The 19,426-nt window shown below is 44.7% G+C and overlaps 1 protein-coding gene across 2 annotated transcripts; it reads left to right on the top strand.

The window, feature by feature from the left end:
* Window positions 1–1,077: 1,077 nt before the first annotated feature.
* On the top strand, window positions 1,078–17,905 carry tspan17 (tetraspanin 17). Of its 2 annotated transcripts, none has more exons than XM_080841402.1 (8): window positions 1,078–1,184; window positions 8,007–8,057; window positions 9,414–9,560; window positions 12,692–12,862; window positions 13,393–13,518; window positions 14,536–14,583; window positions 16,911–17,027; window positions 17,799–17,905. In XM_080841402.1, the coding sequence occupies exons 1-8, from the start codon at window positions 1,095–1,097 to the stop codon at window positions 17,862–17,864; spliced, it is 816 nt and encodes a 271-aa protein (XP_080697528.1). In that variant the 5' UTR covers window positions 1,078–1,094; the 3' UTR covers window positions 17,865–17,905. The 2 variants fall into 2 exon arrangements, with proteins under 2 accessions (XP_080697528.1, XP_080697529.1); XM_080841403.1 differs by lacking the exon at window positions 1,078–1,184 and adding an exon at window positions 2,040–2,578.
* Window positions 17,906–19,426: the final 1,521 nt, after the last annotated feature.

The raw sequence follows: 19,426 nt of genomic DNA, 5'->3' as shown, positions 1-19,426 counted from the left end.
GATTTTCCCAAGATGTCAGTATGGTTCCTAAACATATTTTGAGATGGCTCTTTCTCCTCTGAAAGAAATGTATTTGTAAATTCCCCTTACATTTACTTTTACCAGGTTAATTGCCAGATAATGCTTTATAGTTCTCTTCTGGGTCCCAGGAGGACCCGATCGAGCCTGAAGAATGTTTTGAGAAAATTACTTATATGCTATTTTCTTCAATGTATTTCTGTGAAAACAACATCAGGAAAACCGAAGTCTATCTGAACCCAAGCCTGTCTGACAGCAACAGTGCAAGATTAAATCTGGCAACATAGCGAATATCTAATTTGGAAAACACCTTATATTTAATATAAAAAAAGTCACTTGATGTGTTGATACATACGTTTAACATCCAAATAGTCATTCTGAATGGCTGAACATTGAGGGGAGGTAACCATTATTGTTTTGGAATCACGATAATAAAAGTCATTTGATATGTTGAATCATGATAAGGCCATACTAGCATTCTGTGCAGTGACGTGCAGTCAGGGTAGGCAAGGTAGGCACTGCCTACCCTGACAAAATTCAAACGTAAAAATGTTTATTAAATAATTTTATTTAATAAACTTGTATTTGTATTTGTACCGAGTATTCTTGTGATTTATATATGCAATACATACGTTATTCCAATTATTATTATTACGATGACAATTGTATCAGTTACGCATAAACAAATACAAAAAAACGGTAGAATAAGCAGTGCCTTTACTGTCCATTCATTTTGAACGGCAGCGAAAAACTCATATCGCGCATGCGCACTTAGATTCTGTATTCTTTAATATGTACGTCGAAAGGCACAACTCTACTGTGCCTTTGCACGTAAATATGTTATGCCAGTAATCATCTACGTTACGTATCAAACATGGACCAATTAAAATTGAGATATTACTGGACATTTGCGCAGCTGACGTCATTACACCAGCTAAGCGTAATCCCCGCGAAAATCAAAGTAAAAATGACAACAGCGGTATCTACCGATATTGTGGAACTTAGACATTTCTCCAAACTCGACTTTAATAGAAAAAAGTAGTAACTAGCAAGAGGGAGGCCTATTCCAACACTAAATGAAATTCTGCAGAAAAAGGGACCAAAAATTGTCGTTTCAAACGGACTGGTATGACAAAAAAGATTGGCATTGTGGCTGTGCTAGTCAGGTGAGTTAGAAACTATTTTGAGCTTAATTTTGAAATGATAAGTGTGGGGTTGAATTAATGCCGACTGCAAGCCATTTGCTTTCATATTCAATTGAGCAGTGTGTGTTCTCATTGCTGCTGACTGACATACATAATTGGCCGCTGTGCGGATAAAGATGTTTGCATTCTGATGATGGACATTAACTGGTGTGCGTGCGTGTGCGAGACTGAGAGTACGATATGTAATCGTGATTGGATTCTTTTTTTATACATCGATCGACCGTGCCTGTGTGCCGCACTTGTACCTACTGTTGTGACGTAGCCTATTAGCCTAAACAATAAATAAAGTAATCTGGCTTTCATAACTCAGTGCCTACCCTCGTACTGACTTCACCGCACGTCACTGATTCTGTGAGGTTATAGATTTTAAGGAAGTCGTCCAGTTATTTGATCAAATTCAGTTTTTTTACTTACAGAAGAGACATCTTCTATCGCCAATAGATATTTTACCTCATAGTACCTCAATGTATAGCCAACAATTGAAAATGCTTAAAGACTATTTTTTCAGTCAGCCAACTGCTATTCTTTAGATGAACAACAAAGCAAATAATGAAACAACACCAACAAATCACCACTTTCAACAAAAAAGTGGTTTAGGCTATTCCTTTTCAATTAGGCCCACATTGTATGTTTACAATAGTCACTGTGTCGGCCTAACTTCACTAAATAACTTTGAAGTAACGACTTGATCTGGGTGCCACTAGAGGTCCCTCTAACAAAAATGAAGGTGATTTGTATGGCTTTCCCTGTACGACAGCACTGCTGGTTCAGATTGTTGTCTCAGAACATTCACAACAAGGTTGAAATATCAAACAAGCAAATGCCTCCATCTGGAACAATTGTCCGTGCGTCCATGACAACACGCGTTTCTTCAACGATTACATTCATTTGCTAGAAAGCAGATAACTGCGCTAGCAAATCGGAAATTTGGAAAATTCCTGAAACGATAGCTAGATGATGCATCTCTTCTATGTCTAAAATCTCAGGGTTGGTTGTTGTTAGCTGGCTAGCTAGCTAGCTAGCTAACGTTATTGAACAAGATAGCTGGGTATGTATTTTTGACTCAGCTAGCTACTAGCTGGCTGGCTAGCTAGCTAGCTAGCTGTTTATTTCACGTATTTGACTCTAAATTTAACCAGCTAACTAATCAGAACTAATTAAGCTGCCCTGCTACGGCTAATCGCTGACAAACATTATTTTGCAAATCCGTAACAAACCAAACAATTGCATCTTAGCTAGCTAGCCAGCTAGCCTCGCTACATAGAAGAATGAGCAGAAAACACCATCATTTGAAAGGAGCCGAAGTAAGCTGCTGTGTAAAATATTTTTTATTCGGATTCAACATTATATTTTGGGTAAGTACCAATTCCTTACTTGGTCTTGTAGTGTTGCAATGTCATTTAGGTCCAAAATGGTAGTAAACAAGACAGTACTATGTATTTTTGTTACTTAACGTTGGGCTGGAGAAACCACAAAAATAACATTAGCTGGCTAGCCAGAGTAACTTAGTTTGACAAAACTGAACAAAATGATTGTCCACAGGGGTGCTAGTACCGTGTCTTATACTAAGTTATATGAACTGTATCAGAATATCTTATAATTCATGTATTACCTCACAACAACATTTAAACTTTGAGTCACACTGTCTATGATCAATCCTCAAATTGGTAGCTGAAGATAAGCTACTTATCGTTAGCTAATGAAGTAAGCTAAAATGTTAATAGCGTCGCCACTTACTCGAGTCGTGAATGAATGTGCTTTATTTCTAAACAATGCTGTTTAAATTCCAGATTTCCCAAGTTTAGAGGTAGTTGACTAGCTGCCTAGCTTGTATACCACAGTATTCATTTTATTGTTGTAGGGTGACTGTTCTTTCAAAACGATTTGTTGTGAAACGCCAAATGGTTTGATGTGAGAAATGGATTCCAAGTCTCAAGTGTCATATTTACGGCACTGTTTCACCAAACTGCCCAGAAGAATGACATCACTTGCATGTCATTGTTATCTGCTCGAATCCTGTTAGATTACACTCTGTGTGAAGTTTTAGTACTGGACATATGGCTTTTTGTTTAATGTGACTCGGAGATGGCACTTTGGGGAGAGCTTGTTTGGTAAAATATTTAGTTGAACGTCTTGGTGGGATTGTGCAAAACATCTGTATGAAAACTTCTGTTATGGGAACACTTTACTTGGAACAGTCTCGTATGGTTGTATGATGAACTGGTATATCAACTAGTATCAACCCACTCTTCTTATTGTCAGCACGTCTCTCTCGCCCACGGGTGGTTGCCTAGTGATAGCAGTCTTCTACTGCGTAACAGTCTGTAGTTAGAATCAGTGTTTCTATTGTACTGAAACTTATCAGGGAGGAAATGGCATGTTGTTATCTAGCTGCTTGTGTCATCTGCACTGCATGAATCAATACCATACACACACACACGCACACACACACAGACACACACTTCTGCTGGGAAGCGATATGTCCAGCAAATGATGGAGTGTGTGCGGAGTCTGGGAGTCCCTCTCTATGATAATGAGGAGCCTCTGTGTCATAAATTCCACTCCAACTGCGGTTTTGTTTCTCCAGCGATGAGCAATGAAAGCCTTGTCTGTTGTTGTAAGGGTGTTGGTGACAGAGGTGTGTGTGTGGAGGGGGCTGTCCCTGAAAGCGGACTGCTCCCCTCCACAGAAATACACACACACATACACAACCACACCCACACACCCAACCACAACCACTGCTATCATGGCCCCCACCCTGGCCTTCATGTTTGTGAGACACCCCCCTTCCCCTCCTACCCTCCAAATGTTAACCTTGCATAATGAAGCTCCATATGGAATGGGACTGTCAGCAGCCTTCCAGGCCCTGCTCTCCAAGTCTTCATCCCACCCACAGCATTGCTTTCTAGGGGTCGCCTGTAGGTCTGTGGCGGCTGGCCTGTGTGAACTTGAGAATAGCACAGACTGGCGCTTCCACTGAGTGGAAGTAACCTCCGAATGTACTTAAATTGAAAAGAACACGAGGATGATTTGGCTTATCAAAATGAATGTGTGTGTGTTTGTGTGTGTGTGTGTGTGTGTGTATAGTGTGTAGTGTGTCTGTGTGTGCTTTTCACAAATTGGTAGGCTATGCACAGAGTTCGTATGTCACTTCCTCAAAGTTGACATGGAACTGTTGTCCCCGGGCTGCCTGAGGGCACTGTATTATTTTCGCCTTCCTTTGTCTGACAGGTGTCTGGAGCCGCGGCGTCTCTCCTCCTTGTTGTATTTCAGGAGCCCCACAGGGAGGCTTGAACCTCGTCAGCCCCTACCTGTCCTCCCTCCCATGGCACCGCTGAAAATATACAGGCGGGCGCTGTGAAACTACCCATAATTACAGTGCCCCCGTTGCCCAGCTGCCAGTTTAAGAAGCACTCCTCAGGCTCCGTGGGGAGTGTTTGAGAGATGCTAGCCCTTCAGTCAGTGCGCCCTTGTCCACACCCCCACCCTCCCTCCTTTTCCCGCCTACACCCGCAATTGTCTCCCCCGTGGCATCTGAAGTGGCTTTTTGCCCTGGCAACACTCCACCCTACTGCACCCCCTCCCCTCTCCTCCGAAACTCGTATTCAAATAAGACATCAGGGTGAAGGAATGGCGTGTGGGAGTGAGGACCTTCCCACAGTCCAGTCTGAAGGGAGAGAATGCCCCCCCCCCTTGTCTCCTGCCCTCCCCTTTGCCCTTCCCCTCCTCCCAAGACAGCCCTTTTCACCAGCGCTGAGGCCTTTGTGTTGCCCGCCTGTGTGACGGCTTTGTCACATGGGGATTCTCTTGCGGAAACAAAGGACAGCAGGGATTGTTTTGTGGTTGGGTTCCTTTTTGTGTGTGTGTGTGTGTGTGTGTGTGTGTGTGTGTGTGTGTGTGTGTGTGCCTGTTTGAGTGCGTGCTTGCGGTAGAGAAAGGGTAGATTGTAAGTAAAGTCAAAGTGTTTATTGTTTAAGTATGCGTCCAACCATTTTGTGTTTGTCCATTTATATCCTGAGTAAACTATTCGCAGTCTCTGAGTTGAGTTTAGGGACAGGTATGTGTTTTGTTTATCAAGTCAAGTCACATTTATTCATGTAGCACATTAAAAAACAACACAAGTAGTACCAAAGGCAGCATTTATACCAGATTATAATGCGTGTAATCTCATACTTGTTTTGCAAGCAAACCAAATGTCACACATGACTGTGTTTTGTTAGCCTTGTTGTTTTTCTTCGTGTGCTGTGTTAGGCTTTGGATATGTTTTTGTGTTTGAGAGAGTGAGTGAGTGAGTGAGCGAGCATATCTGTATTTTCCATCCTGTCTGGGTCCGGGTCCATCTAGCAGATGGGAACCACATGCGCGTTTCTCCCTTCTCCATCCTGCTCTGCACCATGGCACCGTTTGCACATTTCCATCCCCTTCCCAGCAAGCCCCTCGCCCTTCCGTTTGACTCACTCACTCAACAGCGCAAACACACACCCACATACTCACACACACACACACACACACACACACACACACACACACACACACACACACACAGACACTCACATGCACGAGAGAGAAGAGAAAAAAACTAATGAGCCAGGAACTCTGAGTCACTTTCACAGGTTCTATAAATTATTGATGAGAGCAAACGTGCTGATATTGAGCTGCTGGCTGGCGATCAATGGCAGCTGTGGTTTCATCTTTTCCTTTTTATTTTTTAACTTTCTTTTTTCCATTTACAATTATCAGCACGGGAGATGAGGGGGGCACGCCTCAATCTCCACTTCGCAGTGGGCAGTGAGACAGAGCAGGAGGCGGCATATATGGCTTGTTTAATATCCCATGCCAACATGCCAATTTCTGCCCCCCCCCCCCCCCCCAGTTAAAATTGTGATTTGCAAGAAATGAGGTGGGCAGGTATGGGCTTATATCACAGTGAAAATATCTCTCCCCACTTTAGCTAAACATTAACATTAACACTCTATTTACGCAGCCAAGAGAATGGTTTGTATGTCTGAATTAGATGGCATTGTTACTGAGTGAAGTGCTCTCTAAGCAGGGCAACTCACGTTGCCATTTTGTATGCATAATCAAACAAACCATATTTCCCCTCCAATGACACTATTTCCAGTGCTATGCTACAAGTTGTGGGCCTTTCTTTTGTTGACAGCTCTTCTGTCATTGACCCTGGATGACTTGGACATCCCCCCCATGAAGAGAATAATGGGATGAGGTGTTGACGAGGCGGCTGATGCCTCTCTTGAGTGACTATCTCTAATCCCTTCATCCACGTGGACCAGGCACAGCAGAGAGCAAGTGAGAGAGAGAGAGAGAAGAAGGAAGGGACATAGAGTAAGAGAAAGATAGAAAGAGAGTGAGAGAGAGAGAGAGAGAGAGAGAGAGACGAAGGAAGGAAGGAAGGAAGGAAGGGAGGGGGAGATAGATAGATAGATAGATAGATAGATAGATAGAGCGAGAGAGAGAGGAAGGAAGAGACATAGAGTAAGAGAAAGATAGAAAGAGAGCGAGAGAGAGAGAGAGAAAGAGAGAGAGAGAGGCGAAGGAAGGAAGGAAGGAAGGGAGGTTTTATTAGGCAAACCAGAGGGCTATAAGTCACTAAGAGTTACACCGAAGCACAATATTACCAGTCACCAGTCCAGCTATACCTAGGCATATGAAGATGAGGTTAGGTAAAGAGACAGATAAAGGAACATAGAGAAACTGAGAGAGTAAATGAGGGATGGGGAGCGAGAGAAAAGGAGTGCTGGCAGATTATTGTGAATGAGCTTGGAATGGGATGGGATAGGATGGAAGGGATAGAGGGAGAGAGAGGGAGAGTGATGCGATCAGAGCAGAGAGAGGGAGAGAGATGGAGAGAAAGGGAGAGAGATAGAGAGATAGAGAGACAGAGAGACAGAGAGAGAGGGCTTGCTCTAAAGGTATGAACGCTCTCGCTCTCCCAGCAGCATGTCTCTCCTAATCCCCACGGATTAGGCTGAGCCCGGGGCTAATGGGATTACTGGCTCTGACCAACCCCTGATACCTGACCTCTGTGTACGTCCTCTCGTTCCCCTCCGCGTCTTTCCGCCCCCATCCCCGATTGTTACATCCCCAATGAGATAATGAGAATCATAGGACAGGCACAATAGCTAACCTTGGGAGAAGAATATGGGCAAATGAAATAACAGAAGAAGTGTTTGTTAAGAGAAGTGGTGGGTCTCGGTGATTCAATCATAGACTGACGACAATTGCCCGAAATGGTTGCTGTGTGTTGGCTGGTGGAGGCAGGGGGGAGAGAGAGAGAGAGAAAGGAGGGATAGAGATAGATAGAGAGAGAGAGAGAGAGAAAGGAGGGATAGAGATAGAGATAGAGAGAGAGAGAGAAGGATGGGTGAATGGATAGATGGATGGATGGATGGACTCCCTCTTTCCTTTTTTCCCCTGTTGTCTGAAAATATCTCTGTGGTTGCTATGCTATGCGCCTGAACGGAAAGATTCCCAACACACGTTCACACTTGCACTCCCAGTATCAGTATGCTGTTTTGCCATTATCAACATTGTTGCAATGACAAGTGTAAGGTCTCCGTATCCTGACAACTGTGCTGTTATAACTGTACAACGTAGCTCTCCCATGAATCGAAACCAGGTTCAGTGACACAGGTTGAATTTTATTAGCCCTTAATTACATGTTGTCATTCTTTGCGTACTAATGACATTTTCTTCTCCTCGTGTGTGTGTGTGTGTGTGTGTGTGTGTGTGTGTGTGTGTGTGTGTGTGTGTGTGTTTTTTCAGTTGCTGGGAGCTGCCTTCCTTGGCATTGGACTTTGGGCATGGGCTGAGAAGGTGAGCAGGCAGCACCACAGACCGTCAAGACAGCTCACATACCTCAGATTCCCCGTCGCCTTATTTAGGAGGTTTCCAAAGCAACATAGTCAATTTCCTCAGCCAAGGCCTGTTTCTCTCTCTCTCTCTCTCTTTCTCTCTCTCTCTCTCTCTCTCTCTCTCTCTCTTCACTTTCTCTTGTTCACGCTCTCTCTCTTTCTTTCTGTCTGTCTCCATACCCATTAAAGCCAGATCAGGAAATCAGCTTTAGCTTGTGCATTTCTTGAAACAAGTGTTCGTCGTGTTGAATGTGACCTTTCCAATTGAATCATGTCACATTGAGTTGTTTTATGGTCTTTTTTTATGACGAGCTTGCATGCCAAAACCTCAGTGGGATACAATTAAGAGATACCAAGAAGAAGAACAAAAAAAAAAATGAAAAGGCTTTGATCTCTCGCTGTTTGGACTAAGAGGGCCTAAGTGACGAAGTGGTTCTCACATGCTCTGGGAGTCTGGGTGTGTGTTTCCCTGTTAAAACCCACATGCGCGTAAATAAGAAACCACAAGGGTTTCATTAGACTGTAAAACAGGAACAAACAACCAAGCAGACTTGTACGCGCAGGAAGCGCTGAGAAAGCGAGCTGACTGAGCTTGAGTCGAAACCAAACGAGTTCACAACCACGCCTAGTTCACGGCCCTGTGTCATCTGTAGCAAAGCCATCCACACCCTTCACGATTTGTCACTGTTACACCAAAAGGTCAGCTTTGACATCGCCCGGCCATGCAGGCATGGGTGGCTTCCCTTTCACATGGACTACACTGAGACAACAACAGTCAATTTGCTGATTAATTAGCTGGAAGTTGTACCAATTAAGTGCATAATTGATCGGCTAGCACAGGAGAGTTTGAAGCATATGGTAAAACTTAATATTAATGTCTCCATCACATGGCCTCTTGAATTGCCTCTCTAATTTAATGTAAATAATTGATAAGTGGGTTATAGATTTTGATTGCTTAGTCAATGACGCCACTCATGTCAGCAAATTGTATGTGATGGAGAAGACATCCACTAGCTTTGTCTCTTTATCTTTATCTAGTTGTGTGTGAGATGTGTTCCTTTGGGACGGGAGAAGCCCGCCATGTACCGGTGTGAGCACCGGTAATGTGCAGCAGGCGCTTTGGTGATCTCTTTGATCCCGCGTTCCCTCAAGATAGCCATAGACCGCCTCATACGACCCACCTCACCACGGTTAACCTGGTTACCTGGCGAGCCAGGGGGCCTGGGAAATGTGGAGGTGTGGTGTTGTGCTTAGTGGACGTAGGGTTTGTTGTTGATGGTTTGTTGAGGTTTTGTTTGTCTGGTTGTCTGGCCCACAGGGAGTGCTGTCCAACATCTCGTCCATCACGGACCTGGGCGGGTTCGACCCGGTGTGGCTGTTCATCGTGGTGGGAGCGGTGATGTTCATCCTGGGCTTTGCCGGCTGCATCGGAGCGCTGCGGGAAAATACAGTCCTGCTCAAATTTGTGAGTCTGTGCTCGATCCATTGAGCCTCTTTCTCTCTCTCTCTCTCTCTCTCTCTCTCTCTCTCTTTCTCTTTCTTTTTCACACTCGATATTCTACCATGGCTTACATTCCCATCTTCTCTTTCTTTCTGTCTTTCTTTCTTTCTTCTCAGTATGTTTTCCATCATGGTCCAATTCTCCATTTCACTCAAAAGTGTCTGAGGGCTCTTGGAGATTTCGAACAGATTGAGGCTTGTAGAGCCGTGTGGCTGCATGGGCTCACAGAGATTTCATTTCGAGACATCTTTCTCTCACCGGAGGCGTACTGCAATTGAATGGCCATCAAACTTCATCCTCACCCTGTCTGTTAGAAGAGCCATATTGAGAGATAACTTCCATCTTCCTGGTTTAATAGCCTCCCCTCCTAACGCCCTCTCGGCGGTCCCGCTGTCTAGACACTTCTCTCAAAGCGCTGACTCTGGCCCTTTCTCCCCCTCTAAACTTGTCTCAACCAATCAGGAGGTTGGACACTTCTCCAGCAATTGTTGTTCAGGCTCTTTATTGGTGTGACTCTTTTTCTTTCTTTCTTTTTGTCTTGTTTTTTTCTTTCTTTCTTTTTTCCTTTGCTCTCCCATGTGGTTAGCCTGAGCGCAAGCAGCCGGGAAGAAGATGAATCTACATTAATTCCCCCTCAGCCAAATGTGGTGGGCTTCAGGAGTAATGATACCCCCAAGCAGTGTAAATATGCACATAGGTCTCCCTGCAACAACCACTTTGTCCTCCCCTGCAGGATCCTGTTCAAATTAGCTGGCAGAAATGAACCAACCCCAGATTGATTTTAAAACGCAGGCCGCAACAGAGGGAATTGTGTGTGTGTGTGCACACGTGTGTGTACGTGTGTGTGTTTGTGTGCGTGCATTCTGTGCATTTTGTGCCATAGTTGCAATGTTTCTGTAAGCCTAAATGATAATTTAAAAGACCAGTCTGTGTAATGAGTCATATAGAAAACTGTTATCCAATTTACATCAGTGTGAGGCCTGTTCTGTGTTCCCTTCGCTCTGCATTATCATCACAGTTAAATATTTAGAATTTACTGAATCCATCTTCAAGAGGTGTCTTGAAGTCCCGGATGTGTTTAGTGAATCCGTGCATGCCTGAAGAGAAGAGGCTCGTTGAAGGTTCTCTTGGGAAACAAACTTTAGGCGTAGCACAAAAACCGCCTTAAACAAAGAGATCTATCAAACAACAAAACAACCACCACCACCAACAAGTCCCTCAGGAGCTTCCGTTTCCATTCTGAAAACCAACAAAATTGGCATGAACTGTGCATGTACGACTGCAAATGAAACTGGGCCCTAATTGTATTTGAAAGGCTGTGAGCTCTGCGTTAGGCGCTGTGGCATTCCTATATCGCTCAAATAGGGCAACATCAAAGGGGCTGGCGGAGCGGAGTTGCTATTGGCGTGTGTGCACACATAGGACGACTATTAAAGTCTTTCTGTAAATCAGCGAGGATTTCCTACTTGTCAGGAAAAAGCCAAAAAGTCTGTGAAACTATGAAGTAAATACTCAGAAATTGCCAATAAGACAAGCGGAGGTTATAATCCTATCAGGAAACTAGCAGCTAAGCTGTTTCGGAGTCGACCTCGATTAATTCCCTTTTTGGGCTTACAAGGTCAGGGAGGTGTGTGACTGTGAGAAGGGAATGACGGGGAAGGAAATGTATCATCTGCTTCGGCTCATTGCTCTCTAATACTTGGATGGGGCGTGTTGACTTTAAGATTTGAAATTACCTTTTATATAGAACATATCATTAGATGGATTTGACTGTGAGACCAAACACAGGAAAAATAGATGAGCAGCTGACTAGACTAAGGCTTTAGAAAATACCTTATTATTTTGGCCCCCCTATATGAAGAAGGTGATTCTTGCACAATCACTATTACAATGGCTCTAGTTGTGAGTTTATATAAAGAAAACAGCTTTATGTGGTTGTGTGCTACTATAATTTTGTCTTATATGTCAGTGTCAGTAGCCTTGGTTAGTAAAAATATATGTATTTAAAATGGAAAATATATTTAAGGGACAGATAAACTCTTTCCTGGTTTAGATTAACCCCTGAAGTGAACATTTTACGGCAATTATCCCATCTGCAGACAAAAAAATATGCTCTCCTTCTCACTACGTAATATTACACCTTCCTGTGACTCTAGTCAAGTACAGTTAGTGTACACAAATCTTTCCACGGTCACGGCCACTGTACACAATCCATTTGGTCTTGTGATGTTAGACAGGTACAGTCACAAGATAGTTTGATCATATTTTTAACTAATTTGAACGCAATTGTCCAGACATCCCTTTGGTGAATGAGCATATAGCTTTAATATAGCTCTGCTACTTAATAGCGTAGCTTTGTACTAGAAGCTTACTTGCTACCATTTCCTGCGGTGTCATACTAGCCAAATACAATCCACGGTTCTTTCAATAGGTTTTACATGTATTTACCACTGATAAGCCTACTTATGAATGTCTGTTTATTACCTTGTGATATGAATAATCATGTTTGATCTCATAAGAGCCTTCTGTTTTTATGTTAAACTTGTGTTTTGTAGCACATTTACTGTATTACCCTGTGGGCCTAATTTGTTTTAATGTGAAAACAATTACATTTTTATAGAAGTTGTATTTACAATGCAGTAGGCCACAGAGGCGGCTTTTTATGTAATGTGAGTCCTTTTTTTTTTTTACGGCTGTTTAATAAAAAGTTCAAAGGGAAAATAAAGTTCAAATCTGAAAGGAGAAAACATGAAGGGCAAAATGCATCGTGAATCATTTTAACATCGAAACGTTGCCCTTTGAATCGTTCTCTAATCGATTATTGTTTTGATCAGACACACCAAAATGCTGCGAAGGCACTTAACTCTTTGCACATGTTTATGAAGTTACCAGATGAATATGCCCTACTAATGAAAATAGCTTTACACGATGCCCTTCTTCGTGGCACTTTAGAATCCATAGTGCCCTTCTATTAAATTAGGGCCCAGGAAGTCACAAGGGCATCTGGTATCCCTGCTGAAGTCTAATGAGCGGTGTCCTGTAGTGAATAGTCTGTCTATTCTGGTTGTGATGACTGGTCTGTGTTTGTCCCCTAGTTCTCTGTCTTCCTGGGGCTCATCTTCTTCTTGGAGCTGACGGCGGGGATCCTGGCCTTCGTGTTTAAGGACTGGATCAAAGACCAGCTCAATCTGTTCATCAACAACAACGTCAAAGCCTACCGGGATGATATTGACCTGCAGAACCTCATTGACTTTGCACAGGAATATGTGAGTGGCCCTGGCCCATTGCTGCCGCTCTCTTTGGGGCTCAATGGATCTGGTTCTGATTATTCTGACTCCCATTCTATTTTTCTCTGTCTGTTTGCTTGTGCTTGTGTCTCTTCCAGCTGATTCGATCCCCCCCCCCCCCCCCCTCTTTCTATCTCACAAAGAGGTGGCACAGACACACAAAGAATAACACTTTAAAGCCTCACATAGTGGAGTTGTGTTTCTGTTGCGGGTGTATTATCTGTGCCTGTCTTCTCTACATCCTGTGTGATGTAACATCCTGTGAGATGTATACCCCTTCCAGACTCTCCTGGCTTCTCAACAGATTTGTCAGGCCTCAACCTTGGCAGCCTTTAACGGCCTGAGGAGCTTTTAAGAGACCTGTGTGTGTGTGTGTGTGTGTGTGTGTGTGTGTGTGTGTCCGTGCTTGCGTAGATGTGTCTATGCTTTGGTGTGTGTGTGTAAAGAGAGTAAGATACGAGTGGTGTCCGCTGGGTGCTGACTACCTGCGGTGCTTCTGTGCTCTGCAGTGGTCGTGTTGCGGAGCTCACGGACCCAACGACTGGAACCAGAACATTTACTTCAACTGCACCGAGATGAACCCCAGCCGCGAGCGCTGCGGAGTACCCTTCTCCTGCTGTGTCAAAGACCCCGCCGTAAGCACAGAAACACACACACACACACACACACACACACACACACACACACACACACACACACACACACACACACACACACACACACACACACACACACACCCACACACACACTTGAGTGTGGGCAAATACATACATGATTGCAGCAACCCACCGAAACACACACACACACCCACCCACACACAGACCCGCCAACCTACAAGGACAAATTCATACTGATCCACAAAAGCACACACACACACACATACACACACACACACACACACACAAAAGCCTGCACAAATAGACATATTCATAGTGAACCACCAACCAACACACACAAGCGCTGGCGCCTGCTATCCACACAAAATGCATGCTTCGCAGTAAATACAATATATATATTGTACAGTTTAAAAACATAAATAAAGTGTTGAGGAGAAATGTTGTTGTACCCACGTATCAGAAATCAATATATACCTACCTACATCAGTCTATTATGTTATATACACATGCTCAGAATTCCTGGGATATCTCAAAAGAATAAAACACACAAACACACGCACACACACACACTCAGGCATCAACCCTAGTCATAGTCCCGTGCAGGTACACACACCCAGACACATGAGTGCACTCTCGCAGACTCCCATACGGACGTGTGAGTGCACAGCAGATAAGAACATGGAATAACATCATATCAATTCTGGGGCGGATGCAGAACTCAAGCAGATGTGGTTACGCTGAGCAAACGTTTTGCGTAGAGATGATCTTGGATCAGAAACTCAATAGCAAAAGCATTTCCACAAAGATGAACCAGGGGTCAGGGGTCATCGCACCATTTTGTTTAGAGTTTAGAGATGGAATGATTTGGGATCAGTTAAGAGATCCTTAATGCCGGCCCAAACCAGAGATTAATGGCTGAAACCATCAACATGAAACATTGAGGACAAAGTGGTGGGTGTGGGTGACCAGATACCTCTAGTGCCCTGTTGAACTAACGGGGGATTTTTATATTTATTTCTGTATTTCTGTCCCCAGGAGGATGTGCTCAACACGCAGTGTGGATATGACGTGCGGCTTCAGGGGGTAAGTCTGTTTTTCGCACCTTTTTCACGTAGTCTTTTACTCTGTAGTGGGCAAATACCCCTGCTCAGCACGCACTCTCCGCACCACGGAGGAGTGAAGGGCCCTCAAGCCTGCCTGCCCGCCGCCTGACTGCCTGCCCGACTGCCCACCTGCCCACCATTCTCCTCACAGCCCAGAGAAAGAGGCATAGACAACGCCTTAGTTTGTTTATCAGAAGCTTACACTATTTGCTAGAGAGGGGTGTGTGCTGGCCATAGGATGGGAGTAGTAAAAAAAAAACCTTCTCAACAAGCTGATAGAGTGTAGGAACAGACACACACACACACACACACTCACACACACTCTGCAGCATCCTGCACCATCCTGCACCGCAGACCCAGAGTTCTTCTCTGATCATCTGATAGAAAAGATATGATAAATAATAAATGCTGGACTGGACACTTGATGGCTCTGTTCCCTCAATAATAATTATTTCATGAAGTCCTCCCTAGCACTGGATTGGCATATTGAATCCCAACTCCCAGCCGGTCCATATTAAAAAACATAACTTCTGTTCATGAATCTAGCCCTTAACTTAATGCAATCACAGTGCTGTCGCTCGTTACCTATTTATATTCATCACATCCTGAGAAGAATACAAAAGTGATGAGGGCAGTGCGCGAGTAGTGTGTTCATAAATACAGAGATGCAAAAGGGATGGCGAGTGAGTGATAATTATGGAAGCAGCAATGAGAGGGAATTGTGTACAGAAGGCGCAGTGGAGAGAGAGAGAGAGAAAGAGAGAGTGAACATGTCCACACCATGTGGGCTTATGTGGATGACTGGTGTGCCTGAGCTCTCCGAGCCCAGGGCCTTAATAACAGTACCAGCTTTTAACAGTGATAATTAGGTTCCTGTTTTTAGCCTCGGGAAGGCAGTTGGGTCTGTAATTGGGAGCTCAGTGAGCGGCCTCTGCAAGCCCAAAGTCACGCTGTGTGTGTGTGTACATACTGTGTTGTAGTGTGTGTGTGTATACAGTGTGTGTGTGTGTGTGTGTGTGTGTGTGTGTGTGCGTGTAGATGTGTCTATGTTTTGGTGTGTGTGTGTGCTATGTGCGTGTGTGCGTACATGTGTCTATGCTGTGGTTTGCGTGAGGGTGTGGTGACACTATCAAAGCAGAGGAAGGGTGGCATCATACTCTATGAGCACATTTCTTTTCCGCATCTTACCATGAATAGCGAAAGCAGCCAGCTAATGTTCCTGTTTAAACCTACATTTTTGTCTTTATTTAGTGGAATGTTGTCGAAGAAAGGCCTTGACAATTCTGATCGACAATCACATTTTCACTTAAGCCCCGACCAGTTTGTCTGACGTTGTGACGTTTGTGATGAAATTGTTGCGTATTTATTTATTAATAGTCCTTCGTGGAAGCATTTGAAAGTAAATGCGATGAAGGCAGATGGCGGGGTGAGTTGGCCAGGGCTGCTGGGTTGGAGGAGACGCAGACAGGAAAGACTAGACAGGAAGAAGACGCTGGGAAGCAGCTGAGGTCCAGCACCCAGCCGGCCTGCTCTTCCTGTGCTGTTTTCATTGGCTTCCCTGGGAGTTCCGCTCAGGTCGGATTGGTTGGCTCTGCTTTTCTTAGCCGATTAATGTGCATCCCCCCCCCCCCCTGTTAAAAGGAAACAAAGGGATCCTTGGTGATATGCCTGTTTGGCTAAACAAAAGGGGAATGTGTGTGTGTGTCTGTGTCTGTGTGTGTGTGTGTGTGTGTGTGTCTGTGTGTGTGTGTGTGTCCTCTACCATTCTACGTTTCACAGGGTCACTCTTAGCCCCTTAAATCTCTCTCTCACACACACAGACAGACACCCTTAAATCTGTCTCTTACACACACACACAGACACACACACACACACACACACACACACCCACCCTCTTTCTGTGTTGGCTGCCGGGCACATGGCATAAACTTTGTCTGGGTGCTGGTGGCAGAATGGGCTCTGGCTATAAGAGGCCCTGACCTGTTGGCAAGGACTGTGAGCTGGCACAGGGCCAGGGTGGTGTAGCTGTCGGAGGCAGTGCAGGGCAGGGCGGGGCAGCGTGGGCTAGAAGCTTGCTCTCCATTCATCTCCTGCATAACAAGGTGTGTGCAGGTGAAGGCCACCGAGTTGTTCCTGTTAGCGGGGAAAGGTCACCCACCAAAAATAGATAAAAAGAATAATACTTATGTGAGTGTGTGTATGGATAGTGCATCAAGATATTTAGGCAGAAGACAAAGTTACAAGCATGTCATTCAACATAAATAAATAAATAAAATGTCAATCTCTTTCTCTTTCCTCCTGTGTTAGGAATTGGATCAGCAGAAATACATCTACACCAAGGGCTGTGTGGGCCAGTTTGAGAAGTGGCTCCAGGACAACCTGATTATTGTGGCCGGGATCTTTGTGGGCATTGCACTGCTCCAGGTATCCACCCATTTGCCTATGTTTCTTTTGCGTTGCGCTTTGGTGCAGATGTAATTAAGCTATGGACTCAACAGTGCCACCTGCAGGCCATTGCTTCCATAGTCAAACGCTTCTTACATGTTGTGGTGTTAGGCTAAATAAGAGTAAAAGTAACAGAATGGAATGTAAATCTAAAGTAGTTTTACTTGAGACTGAACATCTGACTAATGTAGGAGGAGACTGAAGGGTATACCTCTGTGGCTGGCCTATGGGTTATCCACACCTTGAGTCTCTGCACGCTGAGAACTGGCTCAGTTATTTAACACATCTTTCAGTTTCACTGCATCTGTTTTATTTGTTGGTGAGGCTGGGATTTTACTAGTACTGTACTCTGTGAGTGTAGTTGCAGATGTGAGTGTAGTTGCAGAAACGCTCTCTCTTCTCACACACACACACACAGTCACACACACACAGTCACACACACACAGTCACACACACACAGTCACACACACACAGTCACACACACACAGTCACACACACACAGTCACACACACAGTCACACACACACACATTTTTAGAGATTCATCCATGCTGACATGAAGCCTGGGAGCGTTGATGACCAAACACTGACAGGAATATTGATCAGGATGCTTTCTCGATCTCCCTCATGTTTGATCTAACCTCCAGTCTTTTTGCTTGCGTGTGTGCGTGTGCGTGTGCGTGTGCGTGTGCGTGTGTGTGTGTGTGTGTGTGTGTGTGTGTGGTGTGTGTGTGTGTGTGTGTTCACCGCAGATCTTCGGCATTTGCCTGGCCCAGAACCTGGTGAGTGACATCAAAGCGGTGAAGGCCAACTGGTGACAGGAGGTTTTGGAGGAGAGGTGAGACAGAGTGAGAGCAGCGGGGAGGTAGAGAGAGAGGGGGGGGGGCAGCCCCAAACCCCCCCCACCCCCCTCTCTGCACTACCCCCTCCTGGCTTTTTTTCTCTCTCTTCCTCTTCTCCTTCCTCTCGTGTCCTGCCCGGACAGAGAGCTCTGTCTACACAAAGGACAGGGGCCAAACACCCACGCACGGGAGCTCCCCAGGATCCATGGCGATGGAGGCCCACTTCACAAGCGGATTTAGGATTTGTTTTCATTATTCCGGAATTATTCCATTCCATTATTTTATTCTTGCTTTCTGTCTCTTTTTGCTCCTGTGTTGTTTAAGGTTGGGGTGGGGGTGGCGTGCGTGTGTGTGTGCGTGTGTGTGTGCGTGCGTGTGTGCGTGCGTGTGTGTGTGTGGTTCAGACTGATCTCTGGTTGTCTCATTGTGTGCTGGAGGGATGGCCTGCTTTGGAAGCCACACAAATGGAGTTTTTTCTCTCTCTCTCTCTCTCTTTCTCTTTCTCGCACACACACGCACGCACTCGTTTTTATGGTTCTCATATCTGAGGTAATCACTGCTTACTGCAGTCTCCAGGCTCTCTCTTTGAATGATAACTTCTTAAATGCCATTACCATGTTGTCCTGAGTAGCAGGCAATTACCCTCTTCTTAATTGGAGTGGTCTGGGATTTGGAAGTGTGTGTGTGTGTGGGAGTGGATGTGGGTTTACATTTAGAGGGTGTGTGTGTGTGTGTGTGTGAGAGAGAGAGACAGAGGAGGTTGCGGACTGGGCTCTCTGGTTCTCTCTCTGTCTCACTCTAATGCAGCACAGCTCTACTTGACTGTAAGGACATGTCCTCCTCTGAGCCTTAACTGTGCTACGTGACGAATAACCAACGCCCCACCAGCCTATGGGGTCATGGGAGAAGCCATCACTGATCTATTCCTCCTCCACTTCCTCTTTGTCTGTGGAGGTCACTCTGAACTGGGCTGGGGGGAGTGCAAACCTGCCCCCCTCTGCCCCGCCCTCCGCCACCAATGGACCTTGGCCACTGCTCCTGTGGCTCTGTCACGTGGACCTTTCTGTGAAGGAGCCCCTTTTACTTGAGAATGACACTTGTGCATTTATTATTGTTTCTCCTGTTTCTACCACTATTCTACCACTTAGATTCAAGCAACGGAAACAAAGATGTATATCAATGTTGTCTGTGTTTAGCTGTGATCTTTTTATTTCTGTCTTTTTCAATTTGTAAAATTTATTTTTGTAATTGTTTTTTTTTTTCTTTGTGGGATTCCACTTTCCTGAAATGAATCTCCAAGGAGTAGCTTTCTCTTTAACGTCGCTATTTCTGTTTTGCTTAACGTTTTTTTTTCTCGCTTTCTAGAGAATGGCATTCATAGATATATTAACAAAAATTGTATAATTATACAGATGAAGCTGCTTTGAGTCTTATTTAGAATTTATTAGATTTTTACTACTAACCCTCGCGTGGAGTTCTCTGAATGCATCAAAGAAGCAGTCTTGCCACCCGTGACGAATCAGATCAGGTTTGAATGT

Source organism: Sprattus sprattus (genome assembly GCF_963457725.1).
Source record: "Sprattus sprattus genome assembly, chromosome: 6".
Taxonomy (NCBI): Eukaryota; Metazoa; Chordata; class Actinopteri; order Clupeiformes; family Clupeidae; genus Sprattus; species Sprattus sprattus.
This window is presented reverse-complemented; position numbering and strand designations above follow the sequence as displayed.

Coding starts and splice junctions, on each gene's coding strand:
- tspan17 (XM_080841402.1), top strand. CDS start 1,095: ATGAAATTCTGCAGAAAAAGGGACCAAAAATTGTCGTTTCAAACGGAC. Junction 9,561..12,691: donor ATACAGTCCTGCTCAAATTT/GTGAGTCTGTGC, acceptor TTTGTCCCCTAG/TTCTCTGTCTTCCTGGGGCT. Junction 17,028..17,798: donor TGGGCATTGCACTGCTCCAG/GTATCCACCCAT, acceptor TGTTCACCGCAG/ATCTTCGGCATTTGCCTGGC.